Source organism: Carassius carassius, chromosome 15 (assembly GCF_963082965.1).
Source record: "Carassius carassius chromosome 15, fCarCar2.1, whole genome shotgun sequence".
Classification (NCBI taxonomy): Eukaryota; Metazoa; Chordata; class Actinopteri; order Cypriniformes; family Cyprinidae; genus Carassius; species Carassius carassius.
The window spans coordinates 26,756,672-26,777,256 of NC_081769.1; the positions used below are offsets into that span (position 1 = coordinate 26,756,672).

At 38.3% G+C, this 20,585-nt stretch overlaps 1 protein-coding gene across 1 annotated transcript in view; it reads right to left on the bottom strand.

Annotated features, from left to right (window-relative positions):
- Positions 1-251: 251 nt before the first annotated feature.
- LOC132158728 (R-spondin-2-like) overlaps positions 252-20,585 on the bottom strand; it is a 66,235-nt gene continuing 45,901 nt past the window's right edge. The window contains exon 6 of the mRNA XM_059568272.1: positions 252-1,073. Coding sequence (XP_059424255.1) covers positions 952-1,073 — 122 coding nt within the window. The 3' untranslated portion in view covers positions 252-951. The remainder of the gene's footprint in view (positions 1,074-20,585) is intronic.

Genomic DNA, 20,585 nt, shown 5'->3' on the forward strand with positions numbered 1-20,585 from the left:
ATAAATCAATTATATATACCATATAAATGTAATAGCTATGTGGAGGCTATGCTTTTTATTTAGCTTTTTGTTCTTTTTAAATTCATTTAACTGTAGCTGGTATTATAACCCTTTACACATTTAAACTCTGAAGGTGTCAATACTGAAAATACAGTATTTTTTAAATATATATATATATATATATATATATACATATATATATATATATATATATATATATATATATATATATATATATATATATAATTTATTTATCATCAATGTTACCGTTATTAGATAAACTCGCCAACTATGTACACATGAGTTTGTGGCCATGCTAGCTGAACAACTAAGATTCTTACCCACAATATACAGTCAAAGCATAAAGCGGTCTGGACGTAAACATCTTGTGCTGAGAATAATAATTTTGCAACTATGCATGGTTTGCAACATTGCTATGAAAAACAAAATACCTATTGGACAAGAAAGGCAATACATGACACACTCTGCCTCGATTTCGTAGGGAAGGAGATGGTGGGAATTGTACATAAATACAGATAAGTCTCTCTCTTGTTTTTCAGGGCATCATTATCAGTCAATCACGTTTCTAATCTGCTCCTTTCGCCACTCTGTGCTCGTTCTACTCCTCCAGGTCTCCAGGCCCAAGCTTTCCGTGCTTCCAGCTCAGTCTCTCTCTTCTTCCTCCTCAGATAGGATGAGATATGAGCTTTATGAACAGCTGCTATAGTGTTCCATGATATCACAGTGGGGTCACGGGTCGGGGGGACGTGTCACCGGTGAGGGAAGCAGCAGGAGGCACAGAGACACGGTGTGACCACATGAGTATGAATAATCCCGTTTGGTTGCGTGAGTGTGTTTTCATCAGGGTAGGTGTGTGTGGAGCATGGGTTAGCAGCTTTGTGGTCTTTGTTCCATCGAAAAGTCTCTTGCTCCTTTTTTCTTTTTTCTTTTTTACTGGCTGGCTCGAAGGGAGGCGAGGTGGTCACTGTGTTGGTTCTGAGCCCGGAAGCGCAGCCTCTGCTTGTTGGACTTCTTCTTTTGTTCTTTGGTCCGGGGGCCCTTCCCCGAACCACCTATAACAAAACAAACAGAAAAAGCTAATTATTCCCTGAAACTGTTTGTCTTGACTGATCAAGACACAATCAAGAAACGCTGTAAGTAATGAGCACTGAAACCATTGTGACGTCACATCCATTTCTATAAGCCATTTTGAAATAATAATTAAGAAATCATATGTTTTCAGTTGCAGAATATTCACGATTAGGAACATAATTAAGCCAGGTTAATCAAATTCCCATCCTCTGTATTATTAAGCAAACACCATCTTTTAAACTTAAAACTTACATTGGAACTAACTTACATTAAAAACAAAATTATGCACATTAACAACAAGTTTGGGGTCAGTAAGGTTTTTAAATGTTTTTGAAAGAAGCCTCTTTATGGTCAACAAGAATGTATTTATTTGATCAAAAATACAGTAAAATACAATAATATTGTAAAACATTATTACAATTTAAAGGAACTGTTTTCTATTTGAATATACTTTAAAATGTCCTTTATACCTCTGATGGCAATTTTTAGTGTCACAAGATCCTTCAGAAATCATTCTGATATGCTGATTTGGTGCTCAAGAAAAATTTCTTATGATGAACAGAACTTTAAAAAAAAAACACTAGGCCTAGAAATGTCTTTACAGTCACTTTTGATCAATTTAATGCATAAATTGCTGAATAAAAGTATTAGCTTCTTTAAAAAAATCCAAAAATCTTACTGACCACAGACTTTTGAGGCTGACCCTGCGTCTCAGTGTGCATACTATCCAACCTATCTCCCCTAAATAGTATTGAAAATTACTACTATCACATAGAATTTAGGATGGACAGTATGCACATTGGGATGTGGACTGAGGTACAAAATAGGTAAGGTAAAATAATGTTTTACTTTACTCAATAAGAACATGTATTCTTCCCCTTAACCATTTCTTGGAGTTTCTTAGAGGGTTAAAACAGCAAGAGAGACCTTCAGCTGCCTGTTAATGATATTTTTATGATTTAAAAGACAGTAGCTCTCCGTGCAGAACCCCACCCAAATGAACCTTTCCTCACCCCTACTCCCCTCCTCACACTCCAGCTCAAAAAACAGTGGAGCAAAGTGCATAACACTCGTTCACTTCTCAGCCAGGCATCTCAGACCAGAATTAATGCAAGCCAGGTGTCGCAGGCAAAGCATTCTGGGAAAAGCTATTGTGGCATATCGCACACAACGAAGGGTGGCTTGCTAAATCCAACAGTGGCAAATAAGATAACGAGGTGCGTATGATTGAGTGTGTGTGCGAGTGTGTGAACGTTCAAAGGAGAAAGTGTGACTGAGAGGCACAGAAAATTTGTCAGCAGGGGGAAAAACGAGTCAGACTTGGATGCCGGGTGGTATCTGGATCCCAATCTGGCACACATTCTCCACTAGCTGTGCTACGGTTCACATACAGGCTGCAGAAAATAATCTTTCTATAGTTGTATTTCAAGGCCTGGCTCACAGTCTTATTATTGCACTTGTTCAGGCCATTTAGCACCACAAAATGAGGCAAGGCAGCATAATGTGTGGTGACTTTATCTCAAGTGGGCCTCTCTCTCAAACACGGTCCCAGTGCTTGGCTCGCTCGCAGCTGCCCGATTGCCATTCCCAGCCCCACGATGTGAATTCTGAGAAAATGATTTTCTTAAGTGGAAACAACCCTGAGAAAATGCTCTCTTTTGGTGGCATGAGAGAGAGAGAGAAAAAAAATGTAACTATTTCGCTTAATCTTCCACCAGCAATTTCCTGCAATTAATACAATCGTTCTATTTTAGGACTGATTTCTTGTGGTCTTGCGATTTGGCACAATGCAAAAATGTTGTCTTTACACAACGGCTCGTTATGCCTTCAGAAACGCCTCGAAAAGCCCTTAGGGTCCATTTTACTCAGTTTTCACTGAACCGAATCTCCATGTGCCTCACATAAAAACAACAGCAACATCGAAGCCGTTGAACCTCTTCGATAAATGTCGCTTCCAATTGCTTCAAGTGAGCTATAACGGATTTACTCAGACACGACATGCAAGTCCATAATGACCACAGGCAATTTCTTTTCGTTTTCCATTTCAAGAGGGCCATTTTGATTCAAGACCGTGTGCTTTATAAACATAGTCTGCAATATGATCAATTTAGGGGCTCAGTTTGATGGCAGTAAAGAGCAGAGGTCTACATTAAAAAGACCTGTGTTGCAGGCCAGAGCACATGTGTGTTTTCCTCCCAACCATTAGAACAATATCCTGTCTCATTAAGTTCTGTTTATAGTAGTGGAGGGCAGTGTGATTAAGTAGGAGAGAACTAAACTTCAGGCTATTGCTGATCAAATCGTTCCAAAGACATCAGTCAAAATGACATTAAAGGACAGGTTTTTTTAAAAGCCTATTGTAGGAAATATTTGTCAATGGGCAAGTTACAAGTTACCAGATGGTACCTGGGTACCAGTTTTTGGTGGCTTTTACTGGCTGGAAGTGTCTTCAGGAATGTCCTGGCTTTTAATGTGTACTTAAAAATGGAAGTCGTTATCAATTTAGCAACATTGTTATTCAACTAGCATTGAGTTAAATAAATTATCATTAATCTCATTATAGTTCATAAATGTAATTTAAAGTAGTCTGACAACGTAAACTGATATATCGTGATAGTACTACAGTATGGTTGTCCACCTTTAAAAAAATAAAATAAAAAATTAATACATGATTACATATCAAAATTGATGGTTGAACCCAGAAATGTCCCTAATTTTATTTCAGAAATCCGTCTCATGAAACAGGGTCGAGTAAAAGTTCCTATAAGTAATAGCTTTCATTTACACGTCCCATCAGATGCTCAAATCGCTGATGGAAATTTTATTGCATTTCATAACTAACAGCTAGAGGGCAACCAAAACTAACTGAAAGCCTTATGTCTGTGCAGGTCAAAACAATGCCTGAAATGGAAAATCATATCAAGAAGTCTGCAACTATGTCATGTGTCCCAACCTGAATTGATGTCAAGCATAAGATTGTTTTTATTAGGTCCGTGTTTGCAGTTTTGATCTAATATCTAAAATTAATTGCCAAGTCCAATTAGCAAGGTTCACAGAGGTCAAGACTATGCTGTGTTGTGCTACAACACTAGTTTGAATTACAGCGGAGGAACGTGAGGGGGGAAAAAATGATGTGTTTTTAGCATCTCTGATTGGGAAAGCTGAAAGCAACCATATGCAATGGTTTTTATCTATAAACATTGGTTTATTTTTCTTTCTTTCTTTCTTTTTTTTGTGGAATTAAAAAAAAACTAATTTTTCTGAAACTGATTGCTTTCCTTTTGTAGATAAAACAAGCATCTGCCAAAAGACACTCAGTTTTACATGACTTTCAGCTTCAAACAAATAAACAAGTTAGTGCTAATCAGAAACAGTGCGCTTGTTCCGATATCTGAACGGAAAATTAATTACCTCTCCTTGGCAACAAAAGAGAGAGTTTTCCCCTGAGTGAATGAGTGTCAAGAAAGAAAAGCAAAGAAAAAGAGAACACAGGTGTAAGTTGAAACACATTCTGTACTGTACGTCTGCGTGATTTCCTCATAACTTTCTTTCTTCTCCTGGTTTTCTGCTGAAACACCTGGCAATGTGAAATGAAGCCCATGGTATACCGCTTGGGTGGACGTTCCACTCCCAACCACAAATTCCTTTACCACATGATTTGACATATTATTCTCTCCTTTCAGTCTTCTACTTGGCTCTAGCTGCACTGCGTGCCATCAAAATAACCATCAATATAACATATCGATGTTATTATATAAATGTACAATATCATATAAATGTTAGTTTAAAATGCAAATCTCTAATTTTGTGCTTATGGAGCTAGCACCATAGGTTTAATTCCCAGGAAATGCATGAATTGAAAACAAACCGGTATATACCTTGAATGCAGTATAAGTCACTTTGGATAAAGATTTTATGTGCAAATTAGTAAAGTAAATATTAATATTTTAAAAGATAAATTAAATTTTTATATATATATATATTTGGGGTGTAACGGTTCACAAAATTCACGGTTCGGTTCGATACAATACACTGGTGTCACGGTTCGGTTCGGTACGGTTCGGTATGTTTTAGATACAGCAAAAAGAAAAAATTGGCAGATAAATTTCCTTGATTTTTAAAAAACGTTTTATTTATTAAAACTAACAAAGTATATTTTTTTTTTTTTTACATTGAACAATGATGGAGCTATTCTTTACCCATCCTCTATGGTGTTTTCTTAGCAGCATACTGTATAAAACAAAAACAGCTCCTTATAAAGAAAAAAAAAAAAAATGTTATATTAGTTATGAACAAATACAAAGATGTAACTTTTTATATGGAACTCTATAACTCTTTATATTGAGTGTGTTTTTACTCAATTGGTTCTCTGTAGGGCTTATGTTTTTTGGAACAAAGCAGGAATTACGGTCTGTCTGAAATGGGCTCGTGCAGGAATATTGTAACGGGGCTCAATTACATTAAGCATGTTCTTAAAACCTAGGCGCTCGCTCACTCAGTACGCGCTGAAGGCTCGTTGCAAAATGGCTAATACGTTTAACAGACCAGAAATAGAAGATCCTCCAATAACCAACAGGTCTGGTGTTTGGGTGCACTTTGGATTCCCTGTAAGCTATAATGGTGATGATAGAATGAATGGTAAATAGTAAGGTCTCATATCCATGGCTATAATGTAAATGTAGCCTACCAATCGCCGTGGTGATGTCTTTTGCCCTGTTTGAATCCGTTGGAAATGTCTGTCTAAATGCTGCGGGGATAGTTTGTTGGGTGTATGTTTCTCCATTTTCCGTCTTTTCCCAGATACTGACACACTAAGGTGATGTCGGCGTAAATGAGTTGACGTTTCAAGTATTCCCGCTGGTGTTTTTTTTTTTTTTTTTTTGTATTCCCGCTGGTGTACCCTAGATGTGACCTATCGTTGTTTTTTATCCACCACTCTCTTGCCATCACCATTATAGCTTACAGGGAATCCAAAGTGCACCCAAACACCAGACCTGTTGGTTATTGGAGGATCTTCTATTTCTGGTCTGTTAAATGCATTGGCCATTTTGCAACGCACCTTCAGCGCCTACTGAGTGAGCGAGCGCCTGACTGAGTAGCCTAACATAAACATACAAGTTGGTGTTTTTTTCTTCTTCGGGGGTGTCAGGGGCGTTAATCTAGTGGTGGGCATAGATAAATTTTTTTAATCTAGATTAATCTCACTGTGATCTTGAAATTAATGTTAATTAAATTAATTAAATAAATGGCTCATTCGAATTCTGCCGAAGGCATTCAGAATATGTGTGCTACCCAAATAAAATTGACAAACAGTAAGTCTCTGAGAAGGGGTTTATCAAGCTAGGTGGTGGATTAGAAAAGGGGCTCATCTCCTGTTTCCAAAATGCATCACAAAGTGCTTGAAAAAGATGTAAACTAATTCCACATTGCACAGGGTGCAAACAACCTTACGCCTGTTTCACACATACTCCGTCTGCAGTGCGTATGCATTGCATATTTTTTTACGCACCCATGTTAACGGATTCCAGTTGCGTTCCAGGAGCGTTGCGTCTGCAGCAGCGCAGCGATCGTTTACGTACCGAGTAGCGGACTGCAAACGCGTCCTGTGTGAAAGCACATCGAGTCCATGCTGCACCACATACGTAACGCACACGGACTGCATACGCACTGCAGACGGAGAATGCGTGAAACAGGCGTGAGCAGGGTCAGCGGGGACCCGGTGAAGGTTGTACCAGTGGGCCCTGTTTGAAATTGTTTAATTTGTATGTTCGTTTATTTTTATTTATTTGTGCTATTTACACAATGTTTAAGTTTTTTCAAGTTTGTAGGTGTCAAGGTACAGAAACCAAATAATTAAATGTAAAACAGCACTGGATAGTCTTCAATGTAAAAATGAAATATACAATCAAACCTACATTTATTCAGACACCTTCAACATTTCTCACATTATTACAGTTTTGCTATATATATCAAAAATCATATCTGGTGTCTGAATAATTTTTGGTTTGACTGTTAAAACTACAAAGTAGTTCAGTCAAGAGCAGTGAGTGATTTTCATTTTGATTTTCTTGGATTAACATTACAGCAGCCAGTAGCTAAATTAGGCGCGGTCACTTTAAAAGACGATGAACGCATCCAATATAATACACATCCCATTTTTTTCCTCAACTGTTTACTTTCACTTAAGAAATAACTGACAGTTTTTTCGAGCATAATTTCCAAGGTGGATATTTTGACATATTTTGTATGTACGGTATTTGTCGGCACAAGAGCAAAAATAAGCAAATTCGATGTTCAAGTGTTTTGAGACGCCTTTCTCTGCGTGAGCCCTGAACACCAGAACACCGCGAGTACTGAATTGGGCTCTTTCACATCTTTTTGTTTGTTCAAACTGCGATTTGTATTTGTTCGTTCAGGTGCAGGAGGGACTTCGAGGAGAACTTCGCAGAAGAGAGCTCGGTTCAGTGTCGCTGTCCGTGATACGCGGCTCTCTTTCTCGTACGCACCGAACACAGCGCGCGAATAACCAGCTACTCAGTTCAGCTTTTCCGCGTCTTGGGTTTGGATGCTTTGATGTTTAAATCGACAAGCGGTAAGGCTTAAAAACATGTGAAAAAGATAAGCTTTCATGACGATGCGCAGCAGTGGCCCGTCAACTGTCCTGAGCATATTTTTGGGCTGGCCTCAGCCAGTCAGTTATATAAAATATCAAGGTGAAGTCATCATAGCTTGCTTAGTATAGACCCAGCTCCCAACCCAACTTTGAGAATAGATTAACGGTGATATTTTGTTTTTATCGCCAGATAAGAGTCTCAAGTTAACGCAGCACGTTAACGCCGATAACGGCCCACCACTAATATATATACATATATACATATATATACATATACATATATATATATACATATATACATATATATACACATATATATATATATATATATATAAATGTAAAATTACTTATTATTCTATACCAAAATATCAATCAGTCAATCAATAATCATTTAAATAAACTAAAATATTTACAATAAATGCACTTATAAATAATAATAATAAAACAAATAAATAAATATTGTGTAATATTCAGTTATATTCAAGTTTATTTGTATAGCGCTTTTCACAATACAAATTGTTGCAAAGCAGCTTTATAGAAAATTTGAGTTTGTATTTTAAAGTTTCTACATTATATTTAGTAGAAGCTTATCAAAAACATTACTCTTATGTTTTAAGTTATTGTAAAAGGCTTCTACAATTAAAAAAAATAAAAGAGCTTTCCAACCAAAACAATGAACAGTTGAACAGTTGAATGAACAGTGACAAAATCCATAAAAAGTCCACCTATTCTATCTAGTCCTGGCAGTCACCTGCGTGACCAAATGAAAGGATGTCCATCCAGCCTTAAAATCCAACCCAAAGTGACTTCATCTGCATGACTCAAGTAGTTCAGTAATCGAAAAGGCCTAATCTTATCAGCACAGCATGTGGTTTAAGAAAATCGATGCCTGACCTCAGGAAAGCATTACAAGCGAGCGGTAAATGGGCCTCTCTGCGAAGGCTCTTCTTCTGTTCAGAACCTTCTCATCTTTCAAGGGATCAACAATTAATAATTGCCTTCTTTGCTGCTCCTTAATCTCATCCACTCCTCCCACCGCCTGCTCTAAGCGGCAAGAGATAAAGCGAGAATGAGGAGGAAAGACGCAAAATGGAAAACAGGGTATGAGGACTCATGGATGTAAGAGATGAAATAAAGCTGCAGTTTTGGTGGTCCATCATTTTCACAAAGATACCAAAGGCAAAGTCATTATTTGTGAGTAAAGGAGAGGACCACTGGCGCCAGCAAGATTTGATTTCAGTGGCAGAAATTGGATTAGCAGCCATTAAGGGCCTCCTAACACACACATTTATAATGCTGTGAAGAGATGCGTAGCTGCAGCCAGCTTCCCTTGACTTACAGCGTGGACAATGTGTCTGGAAGGAGATCCAGAAACCTGGCAGAACACAGAAGGGGAATTCACTAAAGCATTGAGTCAGTTTTACACACAGCATTTCAGCGCTAAACCCTGTTTTTCATCAATGCTGTAATCCAGTTTTACTGGTCTAATAACTGCTGGTTTCTATATAAATGAAGGTAATTATAGATTATGCCTTTTTGTTCCAAGGTGAGAACTAATTTCCTGGCGTAATTTTGTAATTTTCAGAAGTTTTATAGTGATCAAAACGGCAGTTATTCATCAGATATTAGGAGATATAAAAACAAATAATAAAAAAGATATCAAACAAATTACAGAATGATTTCCTGCAATTTTTTATTGCAAAATATTATTTCCTCTTTGCACTATATTGTTGTATCTAAAATAAAATTGCTATTTTCTTTCTTTTTTTTTTTTTTACTTTATCTTTTCGTTTATTATTTTCCAACAGACACGTACTTAAATGCCATATACATTCATAAATGAATAAATTCATGAAAATTCAACAAATGATAAATGCATATACATATAACAAATAATAATTTGAATAACCATTTCAATATAAAATAGTATGGTGATAACACCAACATCTAAATCGTTACATTAACATGAAGAATAATTTAAGTAAAATACAGTTACAGTATTTTAATTATAATTTATGTCATACTTAAAAATACTTCCATCTAGAATGATTTATTCAGTAAGTGACTTTTTATTAGCAGCTCATTGTGTAGCTAAACACTTAAGTGTAGTTGAACTACTTTAAATTATGATTAGCATGCAGCTTAAGTTACAGAATTAAAGCAGTTTCCACAACACTGCCCTGAGAAGATGATACTTTATAGGTAGAAGTCCATCTTGCTAACCAGCTGACAAGAAGCTGCTCTGCACAGTGTCACTTAGCCTAACAAGGTTACTCTGGATCATACCTCTCTCCCCTCCTCTCTCTCTCCCTCTGAAGCTCTGCTTACTATCAGGAGGAATGATTTAAAACACATGCATTCCAAACTCAAAGCTAAAGTTGAGATTAGGCGGGTCATTACGGTCTTAATTCTGAGCAACAGAGATTCAGGAGCAGGTGAGAGCCTCGTGTCGGTTCTTTGAAGATGTCCGTAAACATAATAATTTTTATCACGAAAACAAACACACATGACTGGTGCAGTGATTAATCTGGTGGCTAATATTGGACTGTCTTCAGGGCATAGGCCAGAGCTGAACTGGAATAGACTGGACACATTATTTTTTAATGTAATGCAAATAATGCATTCAAAGTTGTCAAGCTCAGTCTGGGTTAAGACTGATGAATTTTAAAATGTATTTTCTATTTACATTATTTATTTATTTATGTTAAGGCTTCTAATCTTGCCTGCATTTAATCAATAAATGAGGATGATTTCAGTAATTTAAATCCTATTAAAATAGTATTTTATTAAAAATAGTATTTTATAAAATAAAAAAATATATAACTATTAGTTGGAAAAAATTAAACAAAAAATAGACAACGGAATACTAAAATTGCTACAACTAACAATAATATTATTATTAACAATAATAAAAATGACAAACACATAAAACTAAAATTACAATTATTAAAATGATACACTGTTAAAAAAAAAAAAGTGTGATCAATTCCTTTATTTGATGATTTTAGTAACACTATCAAAGAATCCCAAAAATAGATGAAATTTATTCTGGAACAATTGAAGAAAATTTTTCAGAGAACATATGTTGAATATATGTTGAAGTGTATTTTCTAAAACCATTGCCCAATGTGTATGTGTGTTACGTATAAATAAATATATAGAATAAAGTAAAAAAAATCTGTTAAATATTAAAGCAAAAAAAAAAAAAAAAAAAACCTTAATACATGGAGCTATGAATGTCCACTATGGTGGTGTCCACTATGAGTTATCCCAATGATGCCAGGTGCCGTCTATGCCACACACAGAAGCTGATATTCCTGCCACCACAAACCCATAGAGAAGGCTGCAAAACAGCTTCTGTGGTCTCCTATCTGCCTGACTGACTCACCCCTACATCTGGGCCTAAGTACATAGAGCTGTAGTCTTGTGTCCCTCAGTAAATGAGGCATAATTAGCTTTAGTTTCATTTAATTACTGCCTAAATGTTATGTTACATTTCTGTTGAGTGACATAAAAAGCTTCCACAACTTTATCAAAGAGAACCTCTGCACTATTTTAGTGAGCATCCAACTCTATTACCAACCAGCACTGAGAAAATGGCAATAGGATGATAAAAAACATCAAGGGGATACCACATATTCATAATTTGTGTCGTATGTTACAATTTCTCAAATGCATAGTTTCTGATAAGGCAAATGATGGCTACAGCCAGAGTAAAAGTATTCAGTTTTTCTGGAGACACTTAAGTGTATTTAAACCTCAACACGGCACTTTGATCTGTCAGATTTACGTAAACATCTGTTTCGTGCTGATAGAACGGAGGAATGAGGTGGTTCTTATCAATTCAGCTATCGTCAGAGGAAAATAACTGATGTGTTGCATTACACGCTCAGGCATTTTATGATGAACATCATCGGAATGTTTGGAGTGTATTAAGAACATCTTTTGTTTATAGTACCAAAAAGGTGGTTGCTAGAATTAGCTTATGATTAAAGCTTCTGTCTTCACTGCCTTACAAACCAGCAGGAAAATATCTCGTCCCTGGAATCCATCACTTTGAGCTTGCTCCGGCAAGGCACAAAGATTAACTGTACAATTAATGTATGTTTAAAAGCACATTTTCATGTTTGCCCTGAAAATGGAGAGGAAGAAGAAACATTTCAACAGCTTTGCCAAGGATGTGACCTCGTCACACTACAATTACACAAACTATTTGATGGAACATTTGTTTTCCATTTTACTCCTGAAGCTGCATTTCCTGTGAATGCTCTGGGTGATGGGAAGTATGGCCTGTAAGTGTGTGCGTCATGGCAAATGAGAACATTGTAGCCTCCCTATATAGGGGCCAAGCCTCAGATTTTGTCATGTACTGTACATATGGATGCAGAGGTAACACTATTTTACACCATGATGTGCAGTTGAGTTGGCAGGAGAGTGAATTTATGTGAATGAATGAATTTTGTGAATTTATGGGAGACATTTGGGGCCATCACCACTGGGACTTTTCAAACTTAAGTCCATGTTAAACTCATACAATATAATTTGTTCCATATATAAATACACTCCGAGGTGCATCCATACTGTAAAGCAAACCTGTAGACTTCATCTTGAACTGAGAACGTATTTGTCGTAGCTCTGTCTGGGCCATATGGGTTTCTGAGCTGTACACCCGGCACATTCAGATCTGTTTACTCTTTTGTTCCCCAAGGGCCCTTCTGGAGGATGTAAGAGGAAATTGGGCAGCATGATGTGTTCAGAAACAAGGCCTTCAATCTCCATCTCCAATGGGGAACAGAGAGGAAATCTGCCTCATGTCTCAAGAAACCAAGTGGGTTTCTACATAAAGAGGAAATGCCCATGAGGCAAACGGGCTGTGTCAAATCAGACAGGCTTATACCCTAAAACTAGATACAGTAGTGAGTGAGCGTGTGTTTAGGAGAGGAGAGACCCTCTGTGAAATACAGTACTTGATGTCAAGGGGATCACACTTGCTCGCCTGTCCTCAATTCATAAAATTACCTTCAAAGAGCTTTCATCTGTCTAAACGGGGTGCTTGAATCCTTTCGAGACGACTTAACTATAAAAAGTCATACAAGAGTTCTGTACTTGCGCCTGTGGGGCTGTGAAGTGTATTTTGAGGATCTAGGTGCAAAGGTACCTGTCAAACCAAAACAACTCACCTGAAACTGACAGCTTTTATCATCTACCTACGGAGCCCTCCTCAACTCAAATGCCCCGGTGTCAGTAATTCCCCTCAGTTCTGTTAAAGTACTTCTGCTGAGCTCTTTCAAGGCCCAACAAGGTCAGGGGTTTCACACCACAGCAATGGTAAGAAAAACAGGAACATGTCAGGAAAAAGATCCAAAAGTAACTAGAAGGTAGCAGGGATTTGTTCTACATCCAGGTATTAAGTATAAACACTGGGACACGGAGTCTTGGGAACTGGATAAACATTGAGAGAGCACACAAACCAGCTAAAAATGGGGGGGGGGGGGGGGCATTGAGGATTTATTTTATTGTCGTAAAAGCAACTATACTGAAATTACAGTACCGAGTAAAATCTGCATAAATTTAGCAAAAAGAAAACTAGAGTTTCTACCAAGAGCAACTGCACCATTTAGACTATTATAAATTTGGGGTAGATTTTTAATTTAAAGCCAGGTTTGGGTGAAATTCAATGTTGACATTTTGGCTCCCTTTCAGCTGATTAGTTTGTCTGTCAGTCTAGATAAAATTAATAAAATATTTGTAATTATTGAAATACAGCTGAAAAACAACTTAAGAGACAAAAATGAGAAATGTTGCCTGAAACAAATTTAAGTTGAAGTTGTAAAAGTCTCCAATCAAATCAATCAATCAATCAATCAATCAATAAAAAATTGTGTTAAAAATGTAATCTTTTTTTATTATTATTACCTCTACTTCATTACATTTTAAATATACATTTGCCATCCAGTTTGTTACTTTAATTCAAATTCTGGAACTGAATTGGAATCTCAATTCAGTTCTGAATAGTGCACAACCCATGTGTTTATGTTGGTGCATTTACACAATTGTAAATCGACACAGTCTCTTTTGGTTATACCCTGCTGTGTGTATGCAAGCTTGGATGTCCAAACACCTAAAAACACAGGAATCTAGCAGCAAACGACACTTTGTTTTCTCTGGGTGTCTGTTTCGTTGGTCCAAGCCTCTGAATGTGAGCGGGTCAGAAGCCACAGCTTCCCTCAGTATCGCGAGGCTCTGATTACAAGCTGTGATGTCTCAATAAAAATGCCCGAGAGAGAGAGAGAGGACAGAAGATTTTAGCGGTTGAGTTGGTGCAACTGTGCACCAGATGTTGAAAGTCATACCCTGCTCCCAGCTAGCCCCGAAGAGGGGGTGGTCTAGGCCTTGCTAGGGTCCCACTGATATTGCGGGCACATGAAACGGAACCTCAGCATACACACTATCAAAAGTGGAGCTTATACATTAGCGCTTATGTGTGGGAATGTATGAATACATGTTTATTGAAGGCTGTGTGGAGGAAGTGTGTGGCCTGTCATGTGTGATGTGTGTACGCCTGTTGTGTGTGTCTGTGAAGATGAAAGCATATGTGGGGCCTTGCGGAAGGGCATGCAGTGGGCTATGCAGAGGCCTGGAGGACAGAAGGGCCACATTCAAATTGCAAACACTGAATGATTGCAGTCTAATTAGAGTGATGATAAACGTATGATACTATCATGAGAAAGAATAACCGCTGAAAGTCATGGTAACTAGAATGTATATCGCAAAATAAACATGGACTGACTTAGGTTTTCAAAGGAGAAAGAAAGGAAGAAAGAAATGCCCATTTATACTGTGTGATTTTTCAGTTATCGTGTATTTGAAAAAGAAAGAATGTTATGCCAAAATAAATAATATGATTTCTGATCAGTTTTTAGAAGTCAGAATGACGCCGTAATATTAGGTGGGTGATTTTGTGATCATTACATCACACTTTTAATATCTTCAAATACAAGCTAACTTTGACTGCTGTAAAAGACAGACAGAAAGAAAGAAAGAAAGAAAGAAAGAAAGAAAGAAAGAAAGAAAGAAAGAAAGAAAGAAAGAAAGAAAGAAAGAAAGAAAGATGGATGGATAGATCCCCCTCACACCAATCCTTCTTCTATTGGACTCCACTTTCAATGTTCATGCCTGTGGTATGACGACGGATTCTACATATAAAAGTCGTTGGGATCCTGGGGTGTTTCAAATATTGCTTTCTGAAGACAGTTGCTGACAGAATGACGGGCCATATTTATTTTGGTCAGGGAGTAGGGCACTTTGGGGCATTCTCATACAAGGAATGTAACTGTGAAGAAATAAAAAAGTGAAAAAGATGGCCAGGGACTAGTAATGACTTTCGCTCCCTGTGGAAGATTAACCACTGGCAGAACTCCTCAGAGACCACAGGAATTTAGGCAGAGTGTGCGACACACACTGTAAAGCAGGTGAGAAGTTGCTTCAACTGATGCACTCCCTGACTGACAGCTATTACTTTTACATGGTTTTTAGTCTTCAATGACCTGATCTCTCCTGTAGGGAACAAAAAGTTGTCATTCTAAAGGCTGCAATTTTCAGCTGTCAGGGGGGCAATCAATATAACTTTCAAGTAAGAGGGTACCTCTCAATGTAAACACAGTGCTAAACATCCAGCAGATTTTAGAGTGAGATTCACAATCAAGCTAAACGTGCTTATCAAGTTAGCTAGGCAGATTGCTTTGATTATTTCTTATTCTCCAAAGTCGTAATACCTTGTAGATGTCAAATTTATAATAATATAATAATATTATAGAAGTCAAGACACTGTTATTTTTTTATTTTTTGGCTTTCATGCAAAAGTTATATGTTATCACTTAATCAATATGAAATCATAGCTCAAGCCACTTTGGGGCAGGTAAAATAGAAAGAAGGGTGATTTTAAATTATAAAAGTGCCAAAAATTCTTTCTTGCAATCAAGCACCATAAGAAAAGCCAACACAAAATTGCAATCAGTAGACTGGAATATCAATATCTCAACAACTTGTTATAAATAATTCAATGCAAATCATTAAGGATCAATAACTATTGACAAATAGCATTCACTGTTGGCCTCACACCAGATACTCATTCTCAAACACTTCATCTTCGGTCGGAGATTTACTTTAGGCAGACACTACAATCCAAAGTGACCTACAAATGACAAACGGTCTGAAAGAAGTGAGCAATTAATTATACATAGCCAATAACATTAGCATTGGCACAACGCAGGGTTTAAAAAGAAGACCAAAAGGGTACAAATGGACATAGAGGGAGGATATATGGAGCTGCTGCATGAATGCAGAAAAGCATGTTGGCTGCGAAACAGTGGCCTCCTGCTCCCGTGTCAGTCCTGCGGAGTCAGCTAATTAAAGAAAGATTAATCCATTGGCACACCAGTCACAACAGACCTGGGCGCAAGACACGGATAATCACCCAACAGCCAGCCAATTAGTTAGCTCCACTTGCCCTGGGAAAGCAGCGCACACTGCGCTTCTGCTCTATCCAATGATAGCCCGCAATATTACCCAGATGTAATTCACCATTTATCATTCCTGAATTTCAACACCGAGTCAGGATCTCATCAGGAGTCGTCATCTGTGGATCACTTTCTCCTGTGAGAGGCCCAAGTTTTAGTGGGAAGCGCAAGCAGCCTGACAGTTATTAAATAAATAAGTGCAAACACACACTCTCGTGCTCAGCAGCAGTGGTGAGAGGCGTCCGCTGTTTGTTTTGGAGGGGCACTCGGCACAGGACGAGCGTAAGAGACTCACATAAGAAGTGAATTAGTTGTCTATGGAAGCTTGCATCTGTAGCAGGAATGTTTGACAGTCAAAAGACGTTCAAGTATGGATTCGGATTTTCCAAACTAAACACAGGCCCCGAGTCAGATCATGGCGCGTAATTAAAATGCTTGGAGGACAAGGTTATCCTGCCAAGCCCCCAAATTCAGTCTGCTAACTAACCAAAAACACACCAGCGCCGCGCAAAGCCGAGCACACATTAAAACAATACTCCACCAGTGTTTTCTCTGTGGCACAGAGGGGCATGCCTTGCTGCGGGTCTCCTCCTGCTTCCCTCAATAACAGATTAAAGGCAATTACTCCTCTGTGGGCATCACTTTACCATAGTCTCCATCTGGCTCCCAGACTGGCCTGGACTGACAAGCAGAGGATTTGGGGGGTGTGTGGGTGGAGTTCTTTCACAGTGCTACTGGTGGCTGGATGTCCGTCCATCCTCATCCGAAGGGCAAACAGTGCCTCTGCAGTCACTGATCTCTCCACAACGTTTAAAGGGAGTATAAGATTCAAGCCAGGAGGGGGTGAAATATGGTTCCTTTAAGGCCCTGTGATGCCAGTGCAAATACCAAAACAACATACACAATAGATTAAAAGTATAGTTCACCCAAAACATATGCGTTCCAAACCTATTAGACTTTTTGTCCATACATTGAAAGTTAATAAGGTCCAAAATAGAGGTCTGCAGGTCCAGAAAGATTTGATTTCTTTTCATTCCCACTCACAAACTTTTTGTTTTGTCCTGCTCCAACCCACAAAATCCTGCTGGTAGAGACTGACACAGATTTTTTCAGTTTCATTTCGGTATGAAAACGAAATTGAAACCACTGTCCATAGGCTATTTTTAGCCACACACATCAACATCTGACTTCATCTTGATGCATTTGTCGCAGCTGGAAAAAGTAAGGTGCTTTTGAGAATATCCAACCCTGCACTTGTAAACTATCTTTTTTTTTGCTATGGAGTTGATGAGTAATTTTCAACCTTAAAACTTAAAATGGTCTGACTTTATATTTGGTGACCTTGACTACTATATACTTACATCAAAAATAAGTGTAAGGTACTTATTGTGTTCATATTGTATTGCAAAACACTTTTGCTGCTATTGAGGTGGGATATGGGTAATGTTAGGGACAGGTTTCGGTGGTATGGGTAGGATTAAGGGTGGGTTAAAGTGTAAGGGATGGTAATCACACAACAGTGTAATTATAAATGTAAATGCAGAAATTAATTACAGATTTAATTAGATGCAGGTATTTTTTTAAATATAAGTACAGTGTAAAAACATGTATGCACACAAGCAGTGCATTGTATCAAATTATTAATTTAAGTACAAGTACAAAGTAGTTAAGATCACCTAATATAAAGTGGGACCCATAAAATACATTTGGGTAACTTTATATTTATCGGGAGTCCCAAAAGTAACTTATTTTCCCACTTCCTGCTCACACATCAGTATCTTCCCCCCACACTCAGCAATTCAGTTGCCTCGGCACTCCTGCGGGAATGCAGACCTCTAGTCCAAAACAATTCTGGACCCCAGTGACCCCACGGTGAGAACAAAAACAGACATTTTTCAAGATACCTGGAAAAGAAAGTCATAAAAGTTTGGATCACACAGGCTTACAGTACATCTAATTTTAAGTTCAAATTGCAAAACTGTTTGCCACCTGTTTGCTACTTCAATTAAAAAATTTAAAGGCATTCTCAATTCAATTCACCTTTTGCAAGAAGCCAAAATGGCAGGTGTTACATTTAAAAATGACACAGGATCATCAGTTACCTAAGAAGGACATGGAACAGTCACAGATATAAGGGCATATAGGAAAAACTAAATGTTTCTCTTGTTTCAGAAATGGGAAATCAATTACACTATGCAATGCTCTCTGGCCCTGAGCTATAGAATCTAGAAACCACAGAAAATCGTTACGAGAAGTCAAGCATGCATATCACTGTGCTAAGCAGTGTCATTTGTTCCTGAAGTAAAAACAATTTAACTGATAGAGCCTCTTGTAAGTGGCACAGACGTGGTTATGAATGCGCCAATATGCCATTCAATACACCATTTCTAGCCGTCTGAGGATCTAAAAGCTGCTTTGCCATGGACAGCAAAATTATTACACTAATGTCAGACTAAATACAATGTTTGGAAATTACTACTAGGATTAAGGAGATGATTGGAGGCAATAATAGTCTGAGTTGTTTACACAACATTTAATACAATTGACACTAAGGAACCTGCTGCTACTTGGTTGCAGAAAGGAAGAGGGCTTTGTGAAAAACCTTTGCACAAGGAAGGAAGAAATATCTATCCTCAGAACAGCGATACTACTGACAGACGCTCCCTGCTGGAATATCACTCTACAGAGCACTTTCATGACAGAATAGCATTGTTCTCTCTCTAGCGTGCCTGGTCAGTCAGTTGATTTGATGACATGGCAGGGTTAGGTACAAGCTGGTGCTCAGCAGGCACTTCATTTCACAAACAGCCGGGCGACTATTAATAAATTGTGTTTATGGCCCACTCTATACACCACCCTGAGGAGTCCCATCATGCTGCCAGAAAGAGGCTGTCTAACTTGCTGGGAGAGGCACGTCTTGATTTTGCTGAGTTAGATGTGTTCCTAGGTCAACATATTTTGTTGACCCTGGATCAACATTTTAATCAAACATTTTAGTCTTGACCATATCCCTTCATCTAAACCTAATCTTAACCATAAGTAATCCCTAAAAGTAAAAAAGTAATTACATAAACTATAAAATGGTTCTTCAAATCTTATAGGTTAATCACAATGTTGCTCCAGGATCAACAAAGATGTTGATACAGGAACATGTCACACTTGGTAAATTCCAGTTCTGCATTGGGAGAGATCGTCGGCTTGGCAACCGACTCTCAGATCCTAAGTAGATAAGTGAACATTGGTTATAATCAACAATAGTTAGCAACAATACTGATTTAAAGGCAGTGTAGGTGATTTAGTTAAAAAACATTCCAATAATATTCACTAAGGGTGCTTTCACTCCTGCCTCATTTAGTTCGGTTGAAACGTACCCGAGTTCGTTTCCCCCTTTGGTGCGGTTCGTTTGGGAAGGTGTGAAAGCAGCAATCACACTCGGGTGCGCACAAAAGGCGGTCCAACCAAGTACCGAGACCTGCTTGAAGAGGTGGTCTCGGTACGCTTTCAAACGAACTCTGGAGCGGTTCGTTTGTGGTGAGAACGTGGTCCGACCTCGAACAGACCCAACTGCAAAAAGTACTGATAATTTTTGGACTAAACCAGCTGCCGTAGTCAGCTGCGCTGTGCATTATGGGATGAGGAAGTGTTTGTGACAGTTTGCACTTTAGCATGGCAGCTCGTGGACAAACTTGGAGTAGTGAGGAGGTGCGGAGCCTCATAGAAATTTGGTCTGATGACCATGAGCATGTCAGAGTGAAGAAGAATTAATGCACGCCTCCTCTTGAAGTTACAAGCGATGCCCGCTCGCCGTTTGCAGTGCATTAGAACGTTGTTTTCAAGCCGCATCCGCGCCTCATTATAGAAATGTATTGTTTGCATATTGTGGTGTATACAAACAATGTAATAGATTATGGCCAGGGACAAAACCAGCCCGCGCAGTCGTCTCTCCATAGTTGTGTTGTCTCCGTGTTGTTTGCTGGCTTCTCCTCTTATGTTGGAATTTTCCAGCACGTAAATTCTGACCAATCGAAAAGCAGTTTAGGAAATACGTCATGGCCAATGAGATATGTGGATGTTGTCATATGACTGCATTTTGGTTCGTTTCAACTGATTCGGACCAAAGCAATCAGTGTGGTGTGAAAAGGAACCAAAAAAGCTGAAAAATGCTACAATGTATAATTGTTTGCCCTTGGTTCGGACCAAATGAACCGAACTAGTAATTTGCAGCGAGGGTGAGATCTTATGCGTTCAAAGCTAGCTTGCTATTACTAGCCTCTACAAAATCTCTTTCCCTACCTTTAAGTTTCACTATCCTCAGTTCAACAAAACATTTCTTGAGTTGAACATGACTGAAAGACATTTAC